Source organism: Durio zibethinus, chromosome 19, assembly GCF_047325235.1.
Source record: "Durio zibethinus cultivar Kanyao isolate XHJ-2024 chromosome 19, ASM4732523v1, whole genome shotgun sequence".
In the NCBI taxonomy this organism is placed as follows: Eukaryota; Viridiplantae; Streptophyta; class Magnoliopsida; order Malvales; family Malvaceae; genus Durio; species Durio zibethinus.
In genome coordinates, this window is record NC_143180.1 from 19,174,795 (window position 1) to 19,199,315 (window position 24,521).

The 24,521-nt window shown below is 32.6% G+C and overlaps 1 protein-coding gene across 15 annotated transcripts; it reads left to right on the top strand.

The window, feature by feature from the left end:
• Nucleotides 1-2,098: 2,098 nt before the first annotated feature.
• On the top strand, nt 2,099-24,105 carry LOC111310483 (protein unc-13 homolog). Of its 15 annotated transcripts, XM_089748766.1 has the most exons (28): nt 2,135-2,342; nt 2,519-2,555; nt 2,853-3,028; nt 3,122-3,186; nt 3,761-4,085; nt 4,357-4,423; nt 4,574-4,727; nt 6,206-6,271; nt 8,025-8,192; nt 8,307-8,417; nt 8,730-8,939; nt 9,275-9,376; nt 9,456-9,686; nt 10,880-10,954; nt 11,265-11,345; nt 13,276-13,458; nt 13,582-13,737; nt 15,076-15,168; nt 15,793-15,864; nt 17,350-17,467; nt 18,561-18,739; nt 20,453-20,537; nt 21,001-21,105; nt 21,175-21,281; nt 22,485-22,562; nt 22,645-22,738; nt 23,081-23,178; nt 23,513-24,105. In XM_089748766.1, exons 3-28 carry the CDS (start codon nt 2,947-2,949, stop codon nt 23,660-23,662), a joined length of 3,255 nt encoding a protein of 1,084 aa, XP_089604892.1. In that variant the 5' UTR covers nt 2,135-2,342; nt 2,519-2,555; nt 2,853-2,946; the 3' UTR covers nt 23,663-24,105. The 15 variants fall into 15 exon arrangements, 14 of the variants coding, with proteins under 14 accessions (XP_089604896.1, XP_089604899.1, XP_089604900.1 ...); XR_016330458.1 differs by lacking the exon at nt 6,206-6,271 and having other exon boundaries at nt 2,102-2,171; nt 22,645-22,778; nt 23,083-23,178; nt 23,513-23,887; XM_089748765.1 differs by having other exon boundaries at nt 2,168-2,555.
• Nucleotides 24,106-24,521: the final 416 nt, after the last annotated feature.

Consider the following 24,521-nt stretch of genomic DNA (forward strand, 5'->3'; position numbering starts at 1 on the left):
AAAAAATAAAAAAAATGGTGTTCTCGATTTTCTAGAGGTTCAAGAGAAAGAACAAGTTTATGCCATGCATGTTGAGAACAATGATTTCAGTTTCATTTGCACACATGACCAAGTAAATAGGTTCAAAAGTGCATGATTTAAGGTTTTTTAGTGATTAAAAATGAAATCAAGTTTCTCAAAAATAGAGATCTAAGAAGACTCAACTCTTCTTGGATATTCATTTCTAAGAAGACTCAAAGCTTCTTAGAAGTAAATATCTAAGAACCTTTAAGTCTTCTTGAAAATGAATATTCAAGAATCTTTAAAGCTTCTCAGAAATGTATATTTAAGAATCTTTAAAGCTTCTTGGATATATTTTTTTAAGAGCCTTAAAGTTTCTTGAATATTTATTTTCAAAAAGCTCGATTTTATAAAGTGAAGAGAGAAAAAGAGAGAAATGGTAGGAATAAAAAATAGAAAGTGAGAGGTAAGGTGTATTTAGTTTAAGGAAAATTCTATTTACACCCCATTTAAAGCTATATACACCCCACTTCTATAGATACTCCAAATTCAAAACTAAATTTCCTATTTTTACTAAATACATCCTACTCATCGCTTTTTATTTTTCATTCCTACCATTTCTCTTTTCTTCTTTCTTTACTTTTTGAAATTGAGTTTCTTAGAAATGAATATTCGAAAAGTTTTAAAACTTATTGGAAATGGATATCCGAGAAACTTTAAGAATTCTCGAATATCCATTTTTAAGAGGCCTAAAAACATCTTGTATATTTATTTTCAAGAAGATTCAAATTTTTTGGCATATCCATTTTCGAGAAACCTTGAGTCTTCTAAAAAATGGATATCCAAGAAGATATGAGGCTTTTTAAATCTTTATATATGAGAAGCTCGATTTTACTTTTATCAAAAGCCTTAATCATGCACTTATGAACTCATTTATTTGATTATGTATGTGAATGAAACTGAAATTGATGTTTTTAACATGCATGGCATAAACTTATTATTTTCTTTAGCTTTCAGAAAATCGAGAATACTATTTTCTAGTTTCTAGTTTTGCATAGGCAAAATGGAGTTATTGGTTTTTTGGGCTCAAGACAAAAACATTTTATGCCATGCATGTTTGAGAACTTGGTTTCTTTCATTCACACATATGATCAAGTAAGAATGAACACATCGATAATTTATGTATGTTCATGTATACTAGTATGAGCTTAAACACCTTATAAAATATTATCACTAATAATGTCATCAACGAATTGACAAATTTGACAGTATCTAATCTTTTAACCATCAATCCTTATGATCAGATTTGCTAATTTGTTGATAATATTTTTCAATGGCTCAAAGATTAATGATATTGATTTTCTTGTCATTAAAAATTTTATAATTAAATATATATTTTAAAAAAATTATGTATTCTCATAATCGGATTTTTGAGAATACAAATGACTTTCATAAATTTATTTTTGAGAAAAGTAATATAATTTTTGAAAATAAATTTTTAAGAGGTGTATTTTGTTCTCGGTAATCTATTTTTAAAAATTATGTTGCTTCTTGAAAACGAATTTATGAGAATATAATATAATTCTCAAAAATCTATTTATAAGAAATACGACATAGTTTTTGAGTGTATAAGCTATTAAGAGTATTTTTATCATTAAATAAAGGTTAAAATTGGTATTTGGTATATATATATTTTTAAAAAAAACTTTGAGTTGTAAAGAGAAAATTTAGTGGTGTATTTAAAACATCCCTTAGTATAAATAAAAAAAATAAGTTTTAAAATTGAGATGTATATAACATTAAATGGAGTGTAAATAAAATTTCGATAATTTGATAAAAAGATTATAGTATTATATTGTTAAATTTTTTTGATAATTCAAAACCTATACATGATGTTATAAAAAATTTCAAAAAAACTAAAACTACTCAAACTTAAACTAGCATAATAATGAAGGATTAAAAAAGTACCTATGTTTGAATATTCGTGGGAGTCGACAACTTAGAGTTGAACCTCGACCCAGCTTCGCCGGCGCTGCCCAAGTGAGGACAGACATCAATGATATTAACTATAAAAAAGAAAAAAACAATAAAAGAAGTCGGAGTCTTTAATTAATTAAAATTCCGGGTCATTTTCGATCTTTAACTAGCCACCCTCCTACGTTGGAGAAAAGGCGAGCATGCTTCGTTCAGATTTGCTTCGCTCTTTAAGGAATAACAGTCTCCCAAACAGACCATTTCAAATTCAATTCATTTCTTCATTTTTCTCCATTTTTTGACTTCTCTCAAAAGCATTCTCATTGACTCTTCCAGATCTCTTCAATTTCTTCAATTTTCATTATCACGCAATAAATTTTCTTCTCTAAGTTGTTTTTTTTTTCTCCATTTAATCTTAATTTTGCCGCATTTTTGAATTTGATTTAATTTCATCTCTTTTATTAAAGGATAAGAGGATCCAATACCTTGCAATCAAAATTTTTTTATCGGATTATATTAAATGTAATTTTACATTTGTTCTCAGATTTTGGAGAGAGTGTTAGTTCCAGAGCCATGGAAGAGTACGTTCTCTTTTTCTTATTCACTTTCTAATTATAATGTTAAAATACTATCGAAATATCTTTTTCTTTTTTGCTAAAGTTGAAATTTCTCGAAGACATAAGACACATAATTTTGATTCATAACATAATGTAGTATTAAATGTAGTATTTCCACGTTTAATTGTTTGTTAATTGTTAATCAATTCGGATTTTGCTTTTACATTTTAGCACATTTTATGAAGAAGAAAGAGTTAATTTTCTTTTTTCTTTTTTTTTTTTAAATAGAATTTGTAAAATTTGTGCGTTGTTGGAAAATAGGGAGAGTGGTGTGGAGCTTTTACAGCGTTACCGGCGTGACAGGTGAATACTGTTAGATTTTATACTATCTGGTAGCTTAATTAAGAAAGTGGTAATGCCTCCTGGTGCTGTTACGCTCGATGATGTGGATTTGGATCAAGTTAGCGTGGATTACGTGCTAAGTTGCATTAAGAAAGGTGGTTCGGAATAAAGTTTCTTTCTGTTTCTGTTAGATTATTATAATGTAATATGAGATTTCGTTTTGAGGGTAATTATTTTGTTTAGTGCAGGTGGAATGCTGGAGCTCTCTGAAGCAATTCGAGATTACCATGATCACACGGGGTTACCCCAAATGGTAATAATCTATGTCTGCTGCATCATATATTTTGCACTATTTTTGGTATAGTTTGGTTGTTGCTTTTGTTATTTATTTTTTGCTTTCCAAAGCAGAAAGAAAAAGATGCGTGTTTGGAAACAAAAGTAGGTAATATTTAGAAGAATTATAAAAACTAAGAATGTATTAATTTTCAGTAACAAAAAATTGGATTATTTTATTTTAATAGAGAATGAATATTAGCTGGATGTTAATTGAAACAGGTTTGGACAGACACAAGGGCATGCATAGATTGCACTACTAGTTTGTTTGTTTATTCCAGTTGTCAATATTTCAATAGAAAATGGGAAATCATATTCATATGCAATTAGGAGTGACCCATGTAAAACGGACAAGTTTTGCTTAGAAAAATGTAAATAAACGAACAAAGGTTTCTTTGAAAAATAAAGATGTTGGATATGAATAAAATCTAAATGCAAATTGTCAGCTCTATTGTTGGTTGGTTTCAAAACTTTTCCATTCTTATCCTGGATATGCATTTATGTTTTCTTTTTGCTGCTCATCTTTTTACATCTTAATCTCTTCTCTATTTCAGAATAGTGGCGGTTCTGCTGGTGAATTCTTTTTGGTTACAAATCCTGAATTCTCAGGTTCCCCTCCAAGAAGGGCGCCACCACCTGTCCCTGTTTCCATATCAATACTGACGCCACCATCTCCTGCTTTTGCACCATCTCCTGTTGTGTCAACTGTATCAAGATCGGAGTCTTTTGATTCCACACAAGTTCAAGAATTAACTGTGGATGATATTGAAGATTTTGAAGATGATGAAGATCTTGAGGAAGTTAATAGCGTCAAAATTTCAAGGCGGAATCCAAATGATATTGGTGATCTTGTGCTGAAGTTGCCTTCTTTCGCTACAGGTAGTGATGGTTAAGAAAAAATGGATGGCCCAGCCAACTCGCTGGGGCATCCATATGTATGTCTCTTCCTTTCAGAAATTAAAATATTGATATGCTGCAACAGTTTGATGATTATAATGTTGGGGATTCCATGTTAAATGAGAAGTGTTATTAAGTTTTCTAATATTATGATTAAGATGACATTCTTATCTGGTGTCAGTTTGCCTTTGAGTTATTTCATCAATGATTATGCAATGGCAGTCTATAAATTTTGAGGATTTTGTTATTTCAGGTATAACAGATGATGATCTCCGTGAAACGGCATACGAAATTCTTTTAGCTTGTGCTGGTGCTTCTGGGTAGGTTTCCCTGTTTCTTTTGACTTGCAGATATTCTTTTATGAGAGTGGCTTTTCATTGCTATCATATTCCTAAATACTTTGTCACCTTTTTTTTTTCTTTTACATTTTTCTCATTTTTCAATTTCTTCAACATTCGCCTATAAATCAGGGGTCTCATTGTACCGGCAAAAGAGAAAAAAAAAGAAAAACGTTCCAAGTTGATGAGGAAGCTTGGACGAAGTAGAAATGAGAATATTGTGGTGCAGTCTCAACAGGCACCAGGACTGGTTGGTTTATTGGAAACAATGCGTACCCAGATGGAGGTATTTAAAAAACTTGATTCATTTCATATGGATGCGTTTATCAGTATTTCTTTTGCATGAGTATCTCCTCTGCAGAGTTCTTTAGCTGTCATTAAACAGATGCATGAATAAAGTTCTATAATTCAATATGAAGTTATCATGTCTACAGCAATTTGAAAGAAGAAGAATTAGTGACAACAGTAAACTTTTTTTCACCTTAAAGCTGCAAGTGATGAAAATTTGAAGTGACTATTACAATGAAGAAATTACATATCAAGAATCATGCTTAGCCTTTGTGAAAATTAAACTGAAGTAGTTCATGTAGAAACCTCATCATGCACTTGTTTATGAAGTGGTATTGTAAAGGCCATGCAATTTGTTTTCCATCATGGAAATGAGGCAGGTGCTATCATGGTAAAATTTTGAACTTATAGTTTTATTTCCATATCATCCTGTTGTTTTATCTCCTCTTTGATTCTGCATTTTCATAAGAGATGCACATGTAACTGCATCCATCCTTTTCTTATATATGGTATTGACAAATAAAAGTGTAGAGAGATCAGTTATAAGAAATTGATTACTTTGATCATAAATATAATTAGAATAACGCTTGAAATTAAGAAAACTAACATTTGTCCACGCATGCTTACTTGCAAGAAAAGTCATAAATGAATTTAGAACATGTACAAGGATACATACTACTCAAGATACTTTCAATGGCATAGGGAACACAAAATCATGCCAAGTAGGGGGAGTTCAAGTATACAAGTTCAAATAAAAAAAAAAAAAAAGAAAAGGAAAACCAGGCCAAGTAGGTGGAGTACACATATACGAGTTCAAAGCCAATCAACCTAACAATTCATGCTTTGGTTACCCTCTATTAAAGGTTTACCTGAGTATTGTTCATTTACGGGTTTCATGAAGCAGGCATTATCTACCTGGGATAAAAGGTGTTCTCTTCTAAAGTGAAAGTCAAAGATATTGAGGTGGAATATTTTTTTCCTGCCTCTTTGACCTTTGCTTTGCAAATCTATGCTAGGGTTAAAGTTCTTTCTCAACTTGGAAATTGTTAAAAAAATCCATTTGCAGGTAAAGTACATTTTTGGTCCTTAAGTCTATCAATTCTCATGTAGTCCTTGAAACTTTTAATTTAGAAATAACCATTGAACTTTCAATGTGGTATGAGAATCAGCTATCATCCTTTATACTTTTATTAGTTTACTTTCTTTAAGTACCTGTCATTGTTTCAACTAATTAATAAATAACTTACATGAAAAATGTAGCATCTATTACCATGGAGGGAATTTCTAATTGAATAATATATTTAAATCACTCCATTGCACAATTATGGTAGTTTAATGGCTTTATTTCCCAAATTGATACTTTGGTAGTTAAATGAGATTTGGAAATATTTTGCGGACTTGCAGTATATTTTACTCTTTAGCCTATTTCTGAATAGTACAAATCTTTGGACCAAATTTGTATCCTCATTTTTTCAGGCAGCCCTTTGGATCAGAAATTTCATGGCTCGCGTAGCACAATTGGGTGACAACCTAGTTCCTTTGGTATAAATGCCACTCACTCTTTTAGAATACCATGTAAACAACAGTTGGCGAGTGACCTAATAAGACTCTGATTTTCCTGATTTTCAAAATTTTCACAAAAATGAGCCGTAGTAGAAGTGACAACCTTTGCAGAGTTATGGTTATAACTTATTTGAGTTGAATTGGGAATCTCCAAGCATCTTTAGTACCGTGATATCCACTTTAGTAGCCACAGTTGGAAGAACACATGATGTGATATCTGTGTCTCTATAGAAACGCATCTTCAATGCCTTTTAGCTGTTGCTTAAAAAATTACGGCCATTGTTAACATGGCGCTTAGAAAAAAAAAAAAGAGGTGAAGATGGCCATAAGCTAATTCAAATATTTAACTGATGTATGTCAAACATAGTTGGTTTTCATAGGTCAGATCAAGCCAAGGACATGCAAATTTCTCCATCTTAGATTCTAGTATCTTATCATTTCTGAAAAATCATTGAAGCAATTGACATTGTTTTTCCGTTTATGAAAAGTTACTAAAGGAAAGATTTGAAAGACATTACTGAATAGGCTCAAAATTGGATATTTATGCTGTGAAATTATGGCTTACTGAGCCTAGAGAAGGGCAAATGCAATGTGTTAATGCTATGAATATAGTCCTAAGCAATAAAACGTCTGAGGCATGATCTTGTTGTTCCTCTCAAAATTCACCTATTTCTTTTGTCGGCATAAGGTAAATGTGGCCATAAGGGATTCTGATGAGTAATAGCTTGCTTTACCTCACACTTAAAAACCACAATCTATGCGGTCAATGCTAAAAAGTTGTGACCTTCACCGTAATATCTGCTCCCCTTCGTGGTGTAGTACCATTCTGCTTGTTTAGGTGCTTCCAATCTTATGAACCATGGTAGAGGTGGTGGATGCAGTATTGGCCTTGAAAGCAGTATGTACTCCCAGGGCTTTTGGGAAATACGTCTAAAGTTAACCTGAGGCTTATCATGCAACAAGTAGCTTGCACTGCTAGGTGTGATCTATTTTCTAGTGTCATTGCTCTTTTAGTGTTAAACGGGTTACAATGTTGAGAAAATCCATCTGGCATTCAACACCAATGTTCTTTTACTCCAAAATATTTATTTAGAAGTTTGAAAATTTTCTTTGGGATGGTGGGGGAAGAATTTTTCAAGGGGTTGAAGGAAGAGGAAGGTGGGAAGGGGGCATGCAATAGAATCATGGTAATTACTTGAAAGCATTGGATCCTATTAAACCTTTGTATGTGCTTTGAGGCAGAACACCTATCTTTTCCTCCTTTATGCCCTTGACCTTTCATATTTCAAGATTCAATGGAATGTGGGCGGCTACTTAATCTGGGTGGCTACTTAATCTTTCAAAAGTACAGGACTAGGATCATGATTGTGTGTTTGCTATTGGAGTGAGATCAACGGGCCTGATTTGAGATATTCAGTACATAAGCTTAATAAATCTTCAATAGCATGCATTCTATAAGCAGCATAAGATCTGTTCAATAATCTTCCCATTCTAGTTTTTTAAGTAGATGAGTTCTTATGGCACAGTCTTTGTGCTCAAAGTTGGTGTTTCTGATATGTGCTAGATGCAAGTTGTTTTTCTTGGTAGTTCTCATATTGGATTACACAAATGCTTCCACAATTACTTTTTCTTATACTAATGTGCATGTAACATTAAGTCACACTATTTGTAGCTTATAATTCTCTGATTCTTTGGTGTGATTGTTATTTCATTTCAATATTGATGGATACAGATTTCTGAGGCAATGGACATTAGGACGAGACAAGGATTGCTTAATGCTCTTTCAGGGAAAGTTGGGAAAAGAATGGATACACTACTGATTCCTCTGGAATTATTATCTTGTATTTCACGCACAGAATTTTCTGACAAGAAAGCATATATAAGGTGGCAAAAAAGGCAGGTAAATACTGTCCCTTTTTGTGTCTTTTTCCCCTTTTGGTGATTTAAGCAATTTTCCCATTGTTGTTATGAATCTATATTAGGCAAATAAATTTTTGAACTTTTGTCACTGTAGTTGAACATGTTGGCAGAGGGGCTTGTTAATCACCCTGCTGTTGGCTTTGGGGAATCTGGGCGCAAGGCCAGTGAGTTTAGAATTCTTTTGGCAAAGATTGAGGAATCTGAGGTAATTGTGTTGTTGACTTAGCATTGAGATGGTTTATTATGCTTTATATTGTGACATCAGGTGGCATCATAATGTAGTTGACTGATTTCAGCTGATTTAGCATTGGTTTCTTTGGTGATTTGAATTTATTTATCCTGTCCCTGACATTATTCTCAGAAAACTACTTGTTTATAATATTCTACCTAGTGTCAGTGGTCAATCATATTTCAATTTATGTTATTTTGAGCTAGCTTGTGTCTTATATTTTGACATTCCTTTTACTTGTGTTCATTAGTGTCTTGGTTTGAATTTTTTCCTTCCTTTCAATGTTAGGCTTTTCCACCTTCCACGGGGGAAGTCCAAAGGACAGAAAGTTTAAGATCTCTAAGAGATATTGCCATACCTCTTGCTGAGAGGCCAGCTCGGGGTGACTTAACTGGAGAAGTATGCCACTGGGCAGATGGTTATCATCTGAATGTCAGACTTTATGAGAAACTGCTTCTGAGTGTGTTTGATGTTTTAGATGAGGGAAAGCTGACCGAGGTTGGTGCATGATTTGTTACCAATTGTTTTGACATGACACTAATGAAGCACTATATGTCTAATATGTCAAATTTCCTGTATGTTTTGTTTCATTCATTCATTTTAAAATTGAGTTAAATGATTAACGAAGCTTGGCCCGTTGGCTGATTTTTATACAGTACCAACCTCGACATAGTTTCAGTTTTTGACAGGAGTTTTGTAATCTGTAGGATACATGCATAACGTAAATAAAAGAAAGATCTTGATTCTAAATTTTGCTATGAAAAGGATGAGATAATTTGATGTAGCTAGATTATGTTCATAGTGGAACCAACTGTAACCTATTGGATCTGTAGGAAGTGGAAGAAATTCTGGAGCTCCTGAAGTCAACCTGGCGTGTTTTGGGAATAACAGAGACCATCCACTACACTTGCTATGCATGGATTTTATTTCGTCAGGTACCACTTATTGGCTCTCCTCATCCCATGTATTAAAATTTCTGTTGATATTGTGTTAATACTGATTTTGTGATCACAGTATGTTATCACAAGTGAAAAAGGGATTTTGCGACATGCCATTGACCAATTGAAGAAAATACCATTGAAAGAACAATGGGGCCCACAAGAGAGGTTACATTTAAAAAGCTTGCATGTCAGAGTTGACGGTGAAGAGGGCTCTCGAGATGTTTCTTTCTTACAATCCTTCTTATCACCCATCCAGAAATGGGCTGACAAGCAACTAGGAGACTACCACTTGAACTTTGCTGAGGTTTGGTTTAATGTTCACAGCAATACTCTTAGATAAGAATGTGATCGTATTGATTGTCCTTCATAAGAAAAAATTCTTCTTAATACTTGTTTTGTGTATTTGTTTTTTGTTTGCAATGCAATTTTTATACTTGAAACTTTTGTACATGCCTTGTCATAAATATTTTTCCTTCTAATTCTCTTTTTTGCAACATTTCTTTATGTTTCTATTCACAGTTTCATTCTGATTTTCTTGTATTGTGGGCACATGGTGAAACTTACACGGGTCCAAAATTTTGACACTATATCACTGAAATATATGCTAATAGATTGATTGCACTGCAATCTATAATTTGGATATAATGTTTATTACTGAAAGTGAAACATAGCTGGATTCTTTAACTGAATTTTCTTAGTTTCTAATAATGTGTCAAGTATTCTTTAAATTGCCTAGGCTGGTGTAACTACCTTATAAACTTGTCTAGAAGTATCTAAAGCTATTTAATTGGTTAGCATGTTTTCAATATGGTCATCAAGGAGCTTTGTGTAAAGAACTTCATTTAACTTAGTTCCCATATGAACTTTGGCTACTATCTTTGGACCTTAGGCTTAATGCTAAATATGGAGGGACAAACATTTGACTGTTTTTATTCAGCTCAACGTCCATTGATGTGAATATGTGCCTGCATTATATCTTTTATGCATTTGCAAATGTGTTAGTTTAAAAATTGTTTAATGTATTACATGAATTGATATGATATGAAATTATACATGGTATGAGAAACACTCAAAAGTTGAGGCTGTTCATGATAAAATCATATCCTTTTTAAATGTAAAATGCTGACCTTTCTTTTAATGTTGAAAGTTTGAACACATTCTGCAATTTTGCAATTGGCCAATTCCTTATTTTTGCATATTCAGATGCATGTGCATATATACATGCATGTGTGCACATGGAGAGACTCACATGCACATCACAACTTCTGTATGTGCATGTATGTAGAAACGTGGATACATATATACATACAACTGGGCATTTTTCCTAGCTATTGTGAGTCTAGGTCAGTTACTTGCTTCATAATGTCTTTTTCTGAACAATTTGAAAATTAGTATTGTTAATACTTGCTGTTTTGAATTTTATAGTGATTTTTTGTTGTCCTTATTTTTTAAGTTTTGGGTATTCCAGTGTCATAATATACATCATTTGACTTGTAGGGATCAGTGGTAATGGAGGATATAGTAACAATTGCAATGATTGTTAGAAGACTTCTGTTGGAAGAATCTGATATTGTATGTTGTACATTTACTCTTTAGTTTTACATTTTTAATTCATATGAATAGTGTCCAAGATGGGTCCTGCTCCCCTTCATTGCTTTTCTGTCCATTTTTTTCATACAGCTTTAATCACCATTCACAAGTATGACTTCCACAATTCATGGGTGGGCTTTACATATGAATGGTGATGATAAGTGAATTGAAAGTAATGGACAGGAGCCCAACTCATCCAAGATACCCGGCGTTTTTCTATCTAGAACTCTAAATAGTGTTGTTTCCTTTTATCTGTTTGATATTGAGAATTACATTTCAATATTTGCTGCAGGCACTGCAATCTTCTACTGTCTCAGATCGAGATCAGATAGAATTATACATATCTTCATCAGTTAAGAATTCGTTTGCAAGGGTCAGTGTTCTAGCCCACTTTTTATAATTTTTTTGACTCATATATTCCTTTTTGTATCATAATCAAAGATCCCAAAGAGAGACAAAGATAACTGCAAAGGCTCTGGAGAATATGATGAATTACACTATAAATACAACAGCCCACATAAAGCTTGAAATCAGTGATGGTTCACAGGAGTGTTTCTTTTGTCTGCATCTAATTTACCATATGAATCATCTGATAACTTTGATGAATTTATACTTACATTGTGGGAATCAGAGAATGAGTAAGCTTGATCTAGCCAATAGGAACACATCTACCTGACCCATCTCACCGCACTTGATAAGAGTTATATTCGGGAGTGCTGAATTAATTGTTTCTACTAAATTTAGAAATGTTTATTTCCATTGCTGCATTAATAGTCACCCATTTCATTATTTCAAATTATTTTAGTCCATTGGATGTAAATGTCGAGTCCAGAGTCTCCAACATCTACTCTTCCTTTTCATGTTGAGATTGCAATGTTCCATTTTTTTGTGCTATTAATGCTGCCACTATTTAAGGATCCTGCATCTGTGATGTGTATCCTATGTGAATTTTCTTTTCTTTTCTTTTCTTTTTTTCATGAAATTAAGTATAGAATTGAACAAAATCACAGTTAAACAACCCCTAACATATATAAGTATATAAAACACTTGTACACCCAAGAGAAGAAACCAATGAACAACCAATCAGCATATAGGTGGAGAAACCGAGAAAATTCAACATGAAGTTGGAAAAAGTGCACGTAAGGCTGGACTTAAACTTGGGACCACTAGGTCCCATACCTGTTGCTGTTCTGTCTTATCATTGAGGCAAGACGGCAAGACCTCGTTTGCACACAGATAATATAGAAGCTCAATGTACAAGTTCTATAAGTAACGCAAACATTTATTTTTAAGCTGAACTTCTGTGTCTTTAATAATACTCCATCTATCACTCTAGGTGTGATAATGTGTTCAATGCAAGGTCTCAAGAAAATGAGTTAAAAATTGTCTCAAGAGTTGAGATTTGTATATCTGTCGAATAAAAAGTTATTGCCATGCAAATAAGAAACTGACACGGTGGGAGAGAAAAGGGTTGGGGAGGGACATGGTGTGCATAACGCATGTAGTAAACAGATTTACTGACATTCATTTTTATTTATTGCTCAAACAGGGGTGCTGACATTGAAGACAGCATGACTATGCTTAATACATGTTAGTTTTCATGATTTTGTAGGATGAAACCCAATTTATTCCTTTTCAAGGTGACTGAGCATAGAGCTGCTGTAACATAGCACATAACTCAAACAACCAGAATAACAAATTAACATGTATTAGTTGAAATTTAGATAATTGCATTATAAACAATTACGTGTTAACCAAATTTAATTACTTTTCATCAATAAATTTTGCTGAAAATTCACACTGTAACTAACTATTATACCATTTGTGATTTCTTTTGATGCAAGTTATTAACATTATGTATGTGCAACCGACTTCATAATAGCATACCTGATTAACGGATGTAAGTTATCTGAGCATATCATCATATATAATAATGCAGAAATTAGTTATCCATCCAGTGGACATAATCCAACTTAATTCAGAAATCATTTATCCATGCATCTCTCCTAGCTTGAGAGTCAAAATTCTGAGTTAGTTAGAAAACCAATCATAATTCATAAGATATTCTACAATTCCAGAAGTTCAGGTTCAAGTCCATGGTCAAGAAGCTAAATTTTTAAGTGATAAAGTTCCAGCTTCCAACTTCATTAGCAAGTTCCATGTTTGGTTCTGGATTTTCTGGTGCCTTTGCTTATAAGTAACTTAAAATCACAAGTGTTGATTAAATTTTTATGCTAGCTTTGTTTCTGTTTCATAATCTGTAAAGGCCTGATAAGTTTTAGTCTCTGTGTTGCTTTGGACAGATAATGCAAGCTGTTGATAAATCAGACACAATGGGTGAACATCCTTTGGCGTTGCTTGCAGAGGAGGTCAAAAAGCTTCTCAAAAAAGATTCAACATTGTTCATGCCAATTTTATGTCAGAGGCATCCACATGCAATTATTTTTTCAGCTTCACTTCTACACAAGCTTTACGGGAACAAGTTGGTAAGCTGATACATAGCAAATCTATATATGTTTTAGCTTATCTAACCCAATTGTTGTACTTCATAAGCTTCAATTATTTGTTGTTTTCAACTTTGAGATCTTAATGAGACTTATTTTGTCCAGAAACCTTTTGTTGATGGTGCTGAACATCTGACTGAGGATGTTGTAACTGTATTTCCAGCTGCTGATAACCTTGAGCAATATATACTGAACCTCATAAAATCTGCTTGTGAAGGTGATAATGTGGAGATCCATTTCAGGAAGCTAAATCCATACCTGGTGAGATAGCTAGATTTTATCATCCTAAGTTTTTTATTCTAATAATAACAAGCAGAACAGCTTTCTGAAGTTATAAGGGACTTTGGGTGTCTATAATTGGAGCTGATAAAGAAATACCTTGTCACATGGTGAAACACCTATATCTAGGTGTTCCAAATGCATTTCAATGGTACATTTATGTTATACAGGTTTTGTTTGGTTATTGCTTTTTGCTTCCTTCAAAACTTTTAATAAAAGAATTAAGTAATTTATTTCAAAAAAAGAAAAAGAAAAGCTAATTAAATGATAAAATCATATGATATCATTATTTCATGTTTGATTAAAATTGGCTAAAAATAACTCCAGTCCAAACATAACTGTTCAATATTGAAGCAAAATCTTTCCTTTTGTTATCAGTTTTTTAAGAATTAGAAAAACTTGTTTGCTTTTGTATGCAAGTGCACTTTTTTGCTTTGTGTTTCGTAAACGAAAAGTAACACAAGCAGCAATTTATGGGAGCCTAATTTTTCTTTTGTTTGGTTTACTGAAAGACTCCAAATATAATAAAGATTTATAATTGGAGACACATAGTTTTGGTCCTCATAGATGAGCTTGTGGAACTTGAAAGTGTTTCACTCATGTCTCTCCAGTTTTTTACAAAGATGCAGTTGGTCCTTTATTCTTTAATGTGGTTGAATCTGTATTCAATTGTCTTCCATGTGCTCCTAAACACTTGTGAGAGATTACCATTTTCCTTTTCTTTAAGACCCTGAATATCTAATAGTCTTGCCAAGATGTTAATGCATTGATAGCATGATTCTGGCAGTTACTTGCTGTGATTAGTAGATGTAAAAACTTTGGAAAAAACAGTTGTGACTGACTTTGTTTTTAGGTTTTCTTTTGTTGCTTCTTCATTTCTAAAAATAAGAGCTTTTCTTATGCAATATAATGTTACTTTACTGATGTTTATGTTTAACCCCATTTTATCTTTTCCTAGACCTATATTTTGGAGCACGTGCAATCACATTCTCTTATCTATAGGCACTAAATGGTTGTTGTAGTTTGAAATGATTTATCTTTGTAAATCTACTCTAATCACTTAAACTAAAAAGCTACTTCTTTAAATTATTTTATAAACCAATTCATGCTTGGGCAGCCATCGTTATAGCTGTTTTGAGTACATATTCTCCTTTGGGACTATATGGTCGATATAGTTTCTTTCTCATTATCACTAGTTCATCTTGAAAGAATTCGTCCGTTAATATTGATAGGACAAAAATTCTGGTCAGAATAGTGTGTACTTGATATTATTTTCTCTTTTTTTTTTTTCTAAAAAGATTTTTCTTTTTTCTTTTCCAGATTGAATCTGTTTCTGGAACAGTGGTGTTGCGATGGATAAATTCACAGTTAGGAAGAATTATAGGTTGGGTGGAGCGGACTCTTCAACAAGAGGTAAACAAATTTTGTTGTTTTTGTTCTCCCTTCAAAAGTTGCAATTTCTTCTCCTTTATTTTGTTGTTTTGTCACTTATCTCTCTCTCTGCACTTATGTTTGATTTAGAAATGAATATTTTTCTCTTGTCCTTGCTTCAGTTGTTGCTACATAGCTTCTTTTTTTTTTTTTTTTAACAGCTTTAACTTTTTCTGTTTAGTGTTCTATTGGTGGGTGGGGTTTAAGATTTGAATGAGGTAAAGCTAGAGAATTCAGGCATGGGTATGTTGTTGTTTCTAATAACATTAGATACCATTGTGGTACAGTTTTTTGTGAACTGGAAATCCATGGTAGATCTTATAAAGTTGAAAAAGTACTTAAGAATTGACCATATATGTGGGTGTGGTGACAAACTAAAGTGCTTGCAATGTAACTTTAGTGGGATGTTTGGAGAATAGTAGTTTTGTCCTTGAGTTGAGTTGACTTGAACCGATTTTGTCTGTTATAAGCTTATGTTTTTCCATAAATCATGGGAAATTTGTGTTATGATTAGCTACATGTATGAATGTACTCCATATTATTTTGAATCTTGGTTGAAGTCTTTCTTTGCTGATAAAGCTTATTTTCTCTGTAAATTATTTTTAGCAATGGGACCCAATATCACCTCAACAGCGGCATGGCAGTTCAATTGTGGAAGTTTATAGGATTGTCGAGGAGGTATGAACATTCAAGTTTCTTTTATCGGCCCTTTTGGGGCTTCTAAATAAGTAATCTAGTTAAATGAGCAGTTGATTATTTGGTTTATGATATTTATCAGGATTCATCCTGTAGTTTGCTATTTTCAGAACTTCAAACATCATTTGGTTGGCTGTTTGCTAAAACAATTCTCAAGGAAATTATTCTCTGTAAACCTTTGTGCTTCTGAGAACAGCTTTTTTTTTTTTTTTGTTTGTTTTTACCAGATTCCAATTTCATTTTTCTCTTTGAGAATATTTTTTCAGTTTTAACTATTCAAAGTGTAATTTCTGTTAGAAAACAATGGAAAACTTTTTCATTCTGTGTACAACAAAGTTTTTTCAGAATGAAAAGAGTCCATAAATGTCCTGAACTTTTACACTTGCAATCATCCTTTATTTTATTAGTAACTATACATTTTAATGACCAGCTTATAGATTGTTCTTGTGTATCTTTCTTATATTATCTGTCTACTTGCAATTTCTTGTCCTTCTAATGTCATTTATATATTCACCAGCATAACTTTTGAGTTTATTAATTTTAATTCAATTCAGTTTTGTTTAGAGATCAGCTGATCTAAGTTTGTTTTTGCAGACAGTCATTCTTCCCTTATGCATTTTATCCTTTTAATATTTTGCTAATTTAAACAAATATCCATGTATAAAATTCAGTAATCTGCAGAGAAATTTGCTATGGGTGGTTTAATTTTGTATTATCAAATTTGGGATAAATTAGCAATTCAGAGTCAGTATCATAGTCCTTGAAAGACATGGGCGGTACCAGTTAAACTTTCAACTGTGATTTTGCCTTATGGGACAGCTTTTAATCCCCTTGGAGCCAATTAATGTTGCTTATTACCAGGCTACTTGGACTGTCTCAATGATATAATAGATTTATATAATTTGATTAAATGCTTTTAGAGAACCATGTCCATCACTTAGGAACTATGATGGTGATAAGCATAAAGAAATTAGAAAATTGTCTGAATTTACTGTGTGCATTTGCACTGACATGCTTGCCTTTAGCTCCCTGCGTACCAGCTGCAGACTAGATCTCAGCTTTGTCCATTTCAACTAATGATTCGTTGAATATTTTACTAACAAAGATTAGTAGTTTCATTCCAGACCTTAATCAATGTGTTGTTTGCCGATCAGTCATAACTCATAACTGGTTATTAATATAATAATAGTATGTATTTTGATGAATAATTGACTATTTTTTAGCTTTCTCCTGGAGTTTTATGTTATTGAAATTGAAGGCAGTGGTAAATCAATAACAAATATTTGATTGCTATTAGTTAGAGAATCAGTTTTCACAGGCTTTTGGAATCTGGAATCTCATATATTTCTTAACATAAATTTGAAATCAGCATTCATTTCTTTTGTATTTCATTCTCCCTATAGATGTTTATCACTTTCTGGAGATATTAATAATACATTCTATTTTCGTTTTTCTTTTTGGGTGCAGACAGTAGATCAATTTTTCGGTATTAAAGTTCCCATGAGGCTAATGGAACTGAATGCTCTGTTTCGTGGCATTGATAATGCATTTCAAGTATATGCAAATCATATTGTTGATAATTTAGGTCAGTGTCCTTTATGTTTAACGTTCTGAGTTGATGGATTTGACTGTCATTTCTATGAGAGAAACTGGAATTTCTTTTTTCCTTTTTCTTTTATTGTGTTTGTGGTAGTTAATATTGTTTCACTATTTTGTGGTAAAATACAATAAAAAACAATAACCACTGGAGTTACATCAATGACAGTTGAAATGAATAAGTGATGTAACCAGTTGGAGTCAAAAGTTGGACCTAAAGATGTTAATGGAAGATTTGTGATATATTATAATATCTTCAACCATATGGATACGGCAAGTTTATTTATGGAATGAGCATTCTGTCAGTACTTTTTATTGCTTTTAGACCATCCCTTGTTAACATAGATAGTATTCTGGGTTAAATCCTGGAATTATTATCAAATGAAATATTCCTATATCAGTTAATCCTTAAATTATTTCTTGCCAATATTATCATCTGACAGCTGTTGCTTGACTATCTTACTAACTTTAGTGCTGTAATCTTCATCGTCATTGATTTCTGTGTAATCCTCAGATCCCTACATTCATATTGTTTTTTCCCTTTTTTTTCTGAAAAAATAAGAGCTCACTTAATAGACAACCATGACAATAGTGAGCTATTAATCTTCTCGTCAATATATCAGTTTCTCTTTGGATGTTGGTGTAATCATACTTATAACCAAAGAATAGAAAATAGGATTCCTAAATTGCATTCTATCAACTTCAGGTTCCCTTGCATTTCAAATAGCAAGGAAACATCCATGAAAGTAGGCTGGAAAAGTATATCTCTCTCTTTTCATAAACTTCCATGCTCCACTCTGGCAAAATTGCTTAATCTGAAAACCTTGATAAATGTGTTCTTGTTTTCTCTATTGCTATTTCAGTTATTAATTGCTTGATTAGCTTTACACACCACGGAAACTAAAATTTTCTCAAGGGAAATCAGTATAGTATTGTTCTTTTACGTCTCTCTTGCCACTTTCGTTGTTTGAATTCTGTTTGGTGTTTCAATCTGTTCAGTACACTCTTTCTTCTGCTGCTTTTTCTTTTTGTTGCCTATTATGATCTAATTCCGACCTTGATGAATGAATTTCACATTGCAGCTAGCAAAGATGAGCTGATTCCACCTTTGCCTGTTCTCACCCGATATAGAAAAGAAGCTGGAATAAAGGCTTTGGTGAAGAAGGAACTATTTGATTCTAGGCTGCCAGACCAGAAAAGGTCCATCGAAATTAATGTCCTGACAACACCAACCCTATGTGTTCAGTTAAACACTTTATATGTGAGTTCTTCATTTTGTCCTCATTGTTAGCACATGTCTGGATGACTTTACCTTTCTTTCTGTTTTTTTTTTTTTGGGGGGGGGTGGGGGTGGGAGGGAGGGGGTGTTTTGGATTGGTGCAAATGGTTTTTTCTTTTGATCAATAATGATTAATTAATGTTCATGTTTTGGTAGTTGCTGCTGCTTGATGCGTAGTTGATAACCTTCGTGTGATTCATTATCACTGGTGGTAGGATTATTTGTTTTTCCCTTATGTTTGTTAGCATACTTTATGCACTCTAACCATTGAAGACTGCAAAGTTATGGTGTATGGATAAGCAATAGTCTTATTATATCTCTAATAACTCTTCATTAGTGCACAGTTAATCCATTGGTTCACGTTCACCCTTCCAAGACACCCATAGAAAAGCAGTTAAACTAGATTGTCATAAGTAGGAAATAAATGAATTAGTTTGAGTAGAAATATAGGTGATATGTACCCAGGGATGTAGCTACATTATGTTGAGTGGGGTCAACCCTAGAAAAGTTTATTTTATGTACACATGTTAGGGCAAATTTTTTATGATTTTCTCATATTGACCCTACTAGAATTAAATAAAAAGCTAATATAAGGGGACAAATAAGTATATTTTTTTAAATTATGACAATGAGTATATGCAGTTTTCAAGAAAATCTTAAAAAGTCTTTCTACTTTGTATTATAAATATGGTCATACACTTTATCAAAAAGAAAAAAAAAGGGAAAAACACATTTAAACATATTTGATTAAAATGTGAAATGCAGCATATGTTTAAATATAATTGTCCTGTATAAAAATGAAATCATTCATTTATCATGCATAAAATTATTTTTTAATTCTAACTTATTCAGGAACATTTGTATATTATTGTGTCCAAATACATCTTTTGCCTTTTGCTTTCGGAAAGTAATGGTAAATAACAAAAGTAGCAATAAATTGATACACAGCTTAATTAACTTGAAAATTTCATGGATGATTATATTATAGGCATGATTGCAAGAAATAATATCTCGCTGTAATAATTTTTTATTGAAGTATTGGAATAATATATTCAATCTTTTTGAATATTTAGAACATTTTGATTTAATGCAAAGCTCCTTGACCAAGACAATGTATACAAATGACGTGTTTGTATAATGCAGATTGTTATATGTCTATATGACCCCACTGAATTTTTTATTTTATTTTATTTTTTGGCTATGCCACTGTTTGTACTGGTATAGTGTTGTAATATTATCACAAAATTCTGTTTCAGCATAAAAACAAGAGTATGGAGAATATGATAGAAAAAAAAACAATGAAAAACTTAATCTTTGGAGTTAATGAATACAAAGGCATTCTTCATAGCCTAGTTGGGGCAGAACTATAGAGCTGACCTAGGCCACCTCTTCTTTTCCCCATTGAAATCTGATGATCTTCCCTGACTGACGCTTTCATCTATTTGATTTATCATTGCCGATAATGGAGAAGGCATATATAATAATGAAAAAGATTTGTTTACATTCGAAGTTTTCAGTTTTCCTTTTCTGGTTGACTGTTCTAAATATTACCCAATAGTGACGTCCTGCCTAGTCATTCTTTCAGTTGTGCTAAAATCATACTCTAGAGGTCCCTCTGTTTCCCTTCATTTGCTTTCTTTATTTGCTGATGCTGTTATCAGAATATATTCTTACTTGAATTTTTGCTACTGGCAGTATGCTATCAGTCAACTGAACAAGTTGGAAGATAGCATCTGGGATCGCTGGACAAGGAAAAGGCCCCAGGAAAAAATCTGCATCAGTATGTTTCTGAAGTTCACACTGATACTATCTATTTTCATTCTTTTTAGTAATAAACATTTCTTGTGTGTTTGAAACTTGGCAATTAATATATTCCTCTGGGACGGTTAGCTTTCTTGACTTCCAAAGTTAACAGAAATGAGAATGAAAAATAGTTGGCTTAACTTGGTCTTGAGAACTGATTGCTTCCCAAATAGTTGACATTCATTTTCTTGCTGCCTAAATCAATATGTTTTCACATAGTTGAAATCCTCAATTTTGGCTATTGTTTGGGGATAGAGTGGTGTCCAGATCTCACATTGTGGAGTGTTTTCTACCAAAGCTCTCATACTTCTGCATTCTATTTAGATGTTTTCTGTCTGTACATGTTCAGTATTTTTTGACTGTGTCAGTACTTCAGCTGCTTTCCATTGAAGCAATTTTACTTTTTGCTTCTCAGACTGAACTTCTCCATTTGTCTGTAGGGAAATCCATGGATGATAAATCTAAAAGTTCAACCCAGAAAGACACCTTTGATGGAAGCAGGAAAGATATAAATGCTGCTATTGACCGAATTCGAGAGTTTACTGGTAATATCTATTTTATTTTTCTTAAGAAACAGAATTGATCACTGATTAAGTATTTTCTGCAAGTTGCAGGAACTAAAATTATTTTCTGGGATTTAAGGGAGCCATTTGTCGAGAACTTGTATAAACCTAGTGTTTCTCAATCTCGGTTGGAAGCAGTTATTGAACCGCTTGATGTGGTAAGTCTTTTTTTTTTTTTCCAAAATAATAATAATAATAATAATAATGGCTAGTGTGAGTGAAATAGCTTTTTTTTTTTCTCTTTCCTGGACTTGTTCAAGGGTGTCATAGTTCGGACTTTTGAATCTCACCTCTTCTCATTACTTTTATTGACTAATTATAACAAAATGTTTGTTTTCCTAATCAGCATTTGTAGGGCTTATAACTCATGGGTGAGTTCCATGATTTTGGATGGTTACAATGGGTATTTGTTATTGTAGGTTTTAAAGTTTACTGGAGTGGACCTTTTTCCTTGTCAGGCAGAAGTTAATATGTCATCATTGCCTTTGTTATGGTCACATGACTTTTTGGATACCTCAGAGTACTACATATATCTTACCATCATGTGATGTGTGGGGGCAAGCGGTAAAATGAGTGGCAAATATTTTACACTAGATAATAGAAGTGAGAGGTTAAATCAGAGAGAGACAGAAGCAACAAGGAAGAAACAAAGGAAATAGGGAAGAAATAGAAGAACTGAAATAACATTTAAATCTCAGTAGTCAATATCTCAAAGTCTCAATAATTCATCGTCCAAAACCTACCCCAAACTGAAATAACATTACTGCTTATAAATTAATTGCTGAAACTTAATAACAAAACAAAATACCAAATATTACCTTGTCTAGAAATGATCATAATTAAATACAAACCTAAATGATTCTCCATCATAAAGCCAAATGATTTGATAAAATCTGGAATATATGCCAAGTAAATCCTACAATTCTTTATGCAACTTGACATAGTGTTTAGTACTATGTAGACGCATTACCCTTAAACTTACGTCGTTAACCCAAGAACTGCCTGTAAATAGCTGCTTTCATTCCTGTAGACATGATACCTGGTTGTTTGATAACATTTGGAGTATATCAGGTCAATTCCAGTGTTGCTTATGAACCTGATTGGTTAAAGGATAGTGTTTAGACCTCATGTATGGCTATTTCCATTTAATTTGGTAAAAGTTAGTATTCTTTTGCTTGTATTATTAATTTGAGTACATTCTACTTGTCTCTGTTAATGCTTGAATTTAGTTTTAAAGTTTTCTTTTGTAGTCAAGCTTTCATATTTAAAATTTTATAAAATGTATTTAGTGCTAATGTAGATTTATTAAAAATGTATGTTAATTGATGCTTAGATATACTGTGCATTGTTAACTGCTGCAGGAACTAAATCAACTATGTGATATTATTGTGGAGCCACTGAGGGATCGAGTCGTGACCAGTCTTCTTCAAGCATCACTGGTCTTTTTCTACATCTGCACCTTCCACCAAAATTTAAACTGATTCTTAAAGTTTTACTTATTTAAATGGTTTCTTTTTCTAGGAAGGCTTACTTCGAGTTTCATTAGATGGAGGCCAATCACGAGTTTTCTCCCCAAGTGATGCAAAGCTATTGGAAGAAGATTTGGAAATATTAAAGTTGATCACTGGTGGCTTCAATAAAATTTAACAATATTGGCAAGGATTATATTGAACACAGATCTCTCAGTAGTAGAAGTTTGAATCTCTTGCTCCACTGATTTGAGTACCTCTTTTTGTTCAGACAAACTTAGACCTTGAAAATAATCATTTTTATGTTGCTCTAAAATAAGTACATCACGATGTTTTAGGTGAAAGATGTTATAAACAAATTGGGCTTGCTGCTTCACTTTTGATGTCTGATCAAATATAATTGTTTAGTGTGTGCAATATGATTGATTTATTGTAGCTGTAGGACTCAAGTGACACTATCTATTCACATGAATGTTGGTGTGTTACTTAGGAGTTCTTTATTTCTGGAGGTGATGGACTTCCTCGAGGAGTCGTTGAAAATCAAGTAGCACACGTTCGGCTTGTTGTAAAGTTACATGGATTGGAGGTAAGATATGGTGCTTTGACTGTTGCTGTTTCATACCTCTCTTTTGGAAAGATGAAAGGGTACATTTGCTACCAAAGTTATGGTGAAAATTATTGGAAGGAATGAAAAATTGTCATTACCAGGTAGTTTAATGAAAAATAAAAATATTTCCGACCATTGTGCCTATATTATCTCCTGTTTAAGTGTTTGAATTTTTTAACATACATTGCACTACACCACAATCTAATCTTTTAACAAAGGATAATCTTTTGGGCATTATGCAAACAAATATTTTTCCACGTTTATACCACAGGAAGACGTGATATTAATTTTTTTCAACCATAATCGTTTGCAGACTCGAGAATTGGTCGAGGACTTGAGAACTTCAAGTGGCAAACTAGGTGCTGATAACCAGACTTTACTGAGAATATTATGCCACAGGGCAGATTCAGAGGCATCCCAATTTGTCAAGAAGCAGTATAAGATACCCAAGTCTTCTGCGTAGGCTGATAGTTGTCTAGTAGTTGACTTAAAATTGGCAAGTTATGCCATTTTTAAACTAGTTTGTTCTCTTCTTTTGTGTAAATAATTCACATTTGACATGGTCTATTTGAGATGGAAACCATACCCTGAATGCTCCATGGCCAAGTGGAAGTGTTTTGAGCCAAACCTATTTGCAATGAGGTATAAAAGCTTGGTCTATTTGGCAAGCTAGAGTTTATTGACTTAATATTGAGCACGTAGGGAAAGTTGACTTGTGGTTGTTTATCAGTGTCGGAAGAAAGTTTTTCAAGAGATTTCTGGCCATGGCGGTAAAGTTAATTGTTTCTATGCTGGAATGGTATTCAGCTGTGGGATGGTCCAAAAGGTTGTGGTCTGGAGGGGATGTTAACCTTAAACTGTATTTTGCTTATTTGTATATTGTTTCTCCTTTGAAGTTTATATTCATATATGACGAATCCATTTGACACAAGAAGGAAAATAGCAGGCATAGCAATATGATAGCATTGTAAGATGTAATCCAGTTGAATCCTCATGCATTATCAGGTTTAACTAAAAATTCGAAGTTCAAAATTTGATTTAAATTTAATTAAAATTTATTTTTTATGTTAAAATATTGCATGTAATTTAATTGTCACTCAAGTTAGACTTAATACACTTGATTAAATTATGTGAAATTATAAATTATAAACTCCTTTTGTTATTTACTTATATATACATTAAATATATTAAAATATAAATCTTATTAAGCTTTTGAATCTCTCCACTCAAGCAGTAAATTATTTAAATTAAATTTGATTCATTATTCAAATAATTCGAATTTGAACTTGATTTGGTAATAAATAAATCAAATAATTCAACTT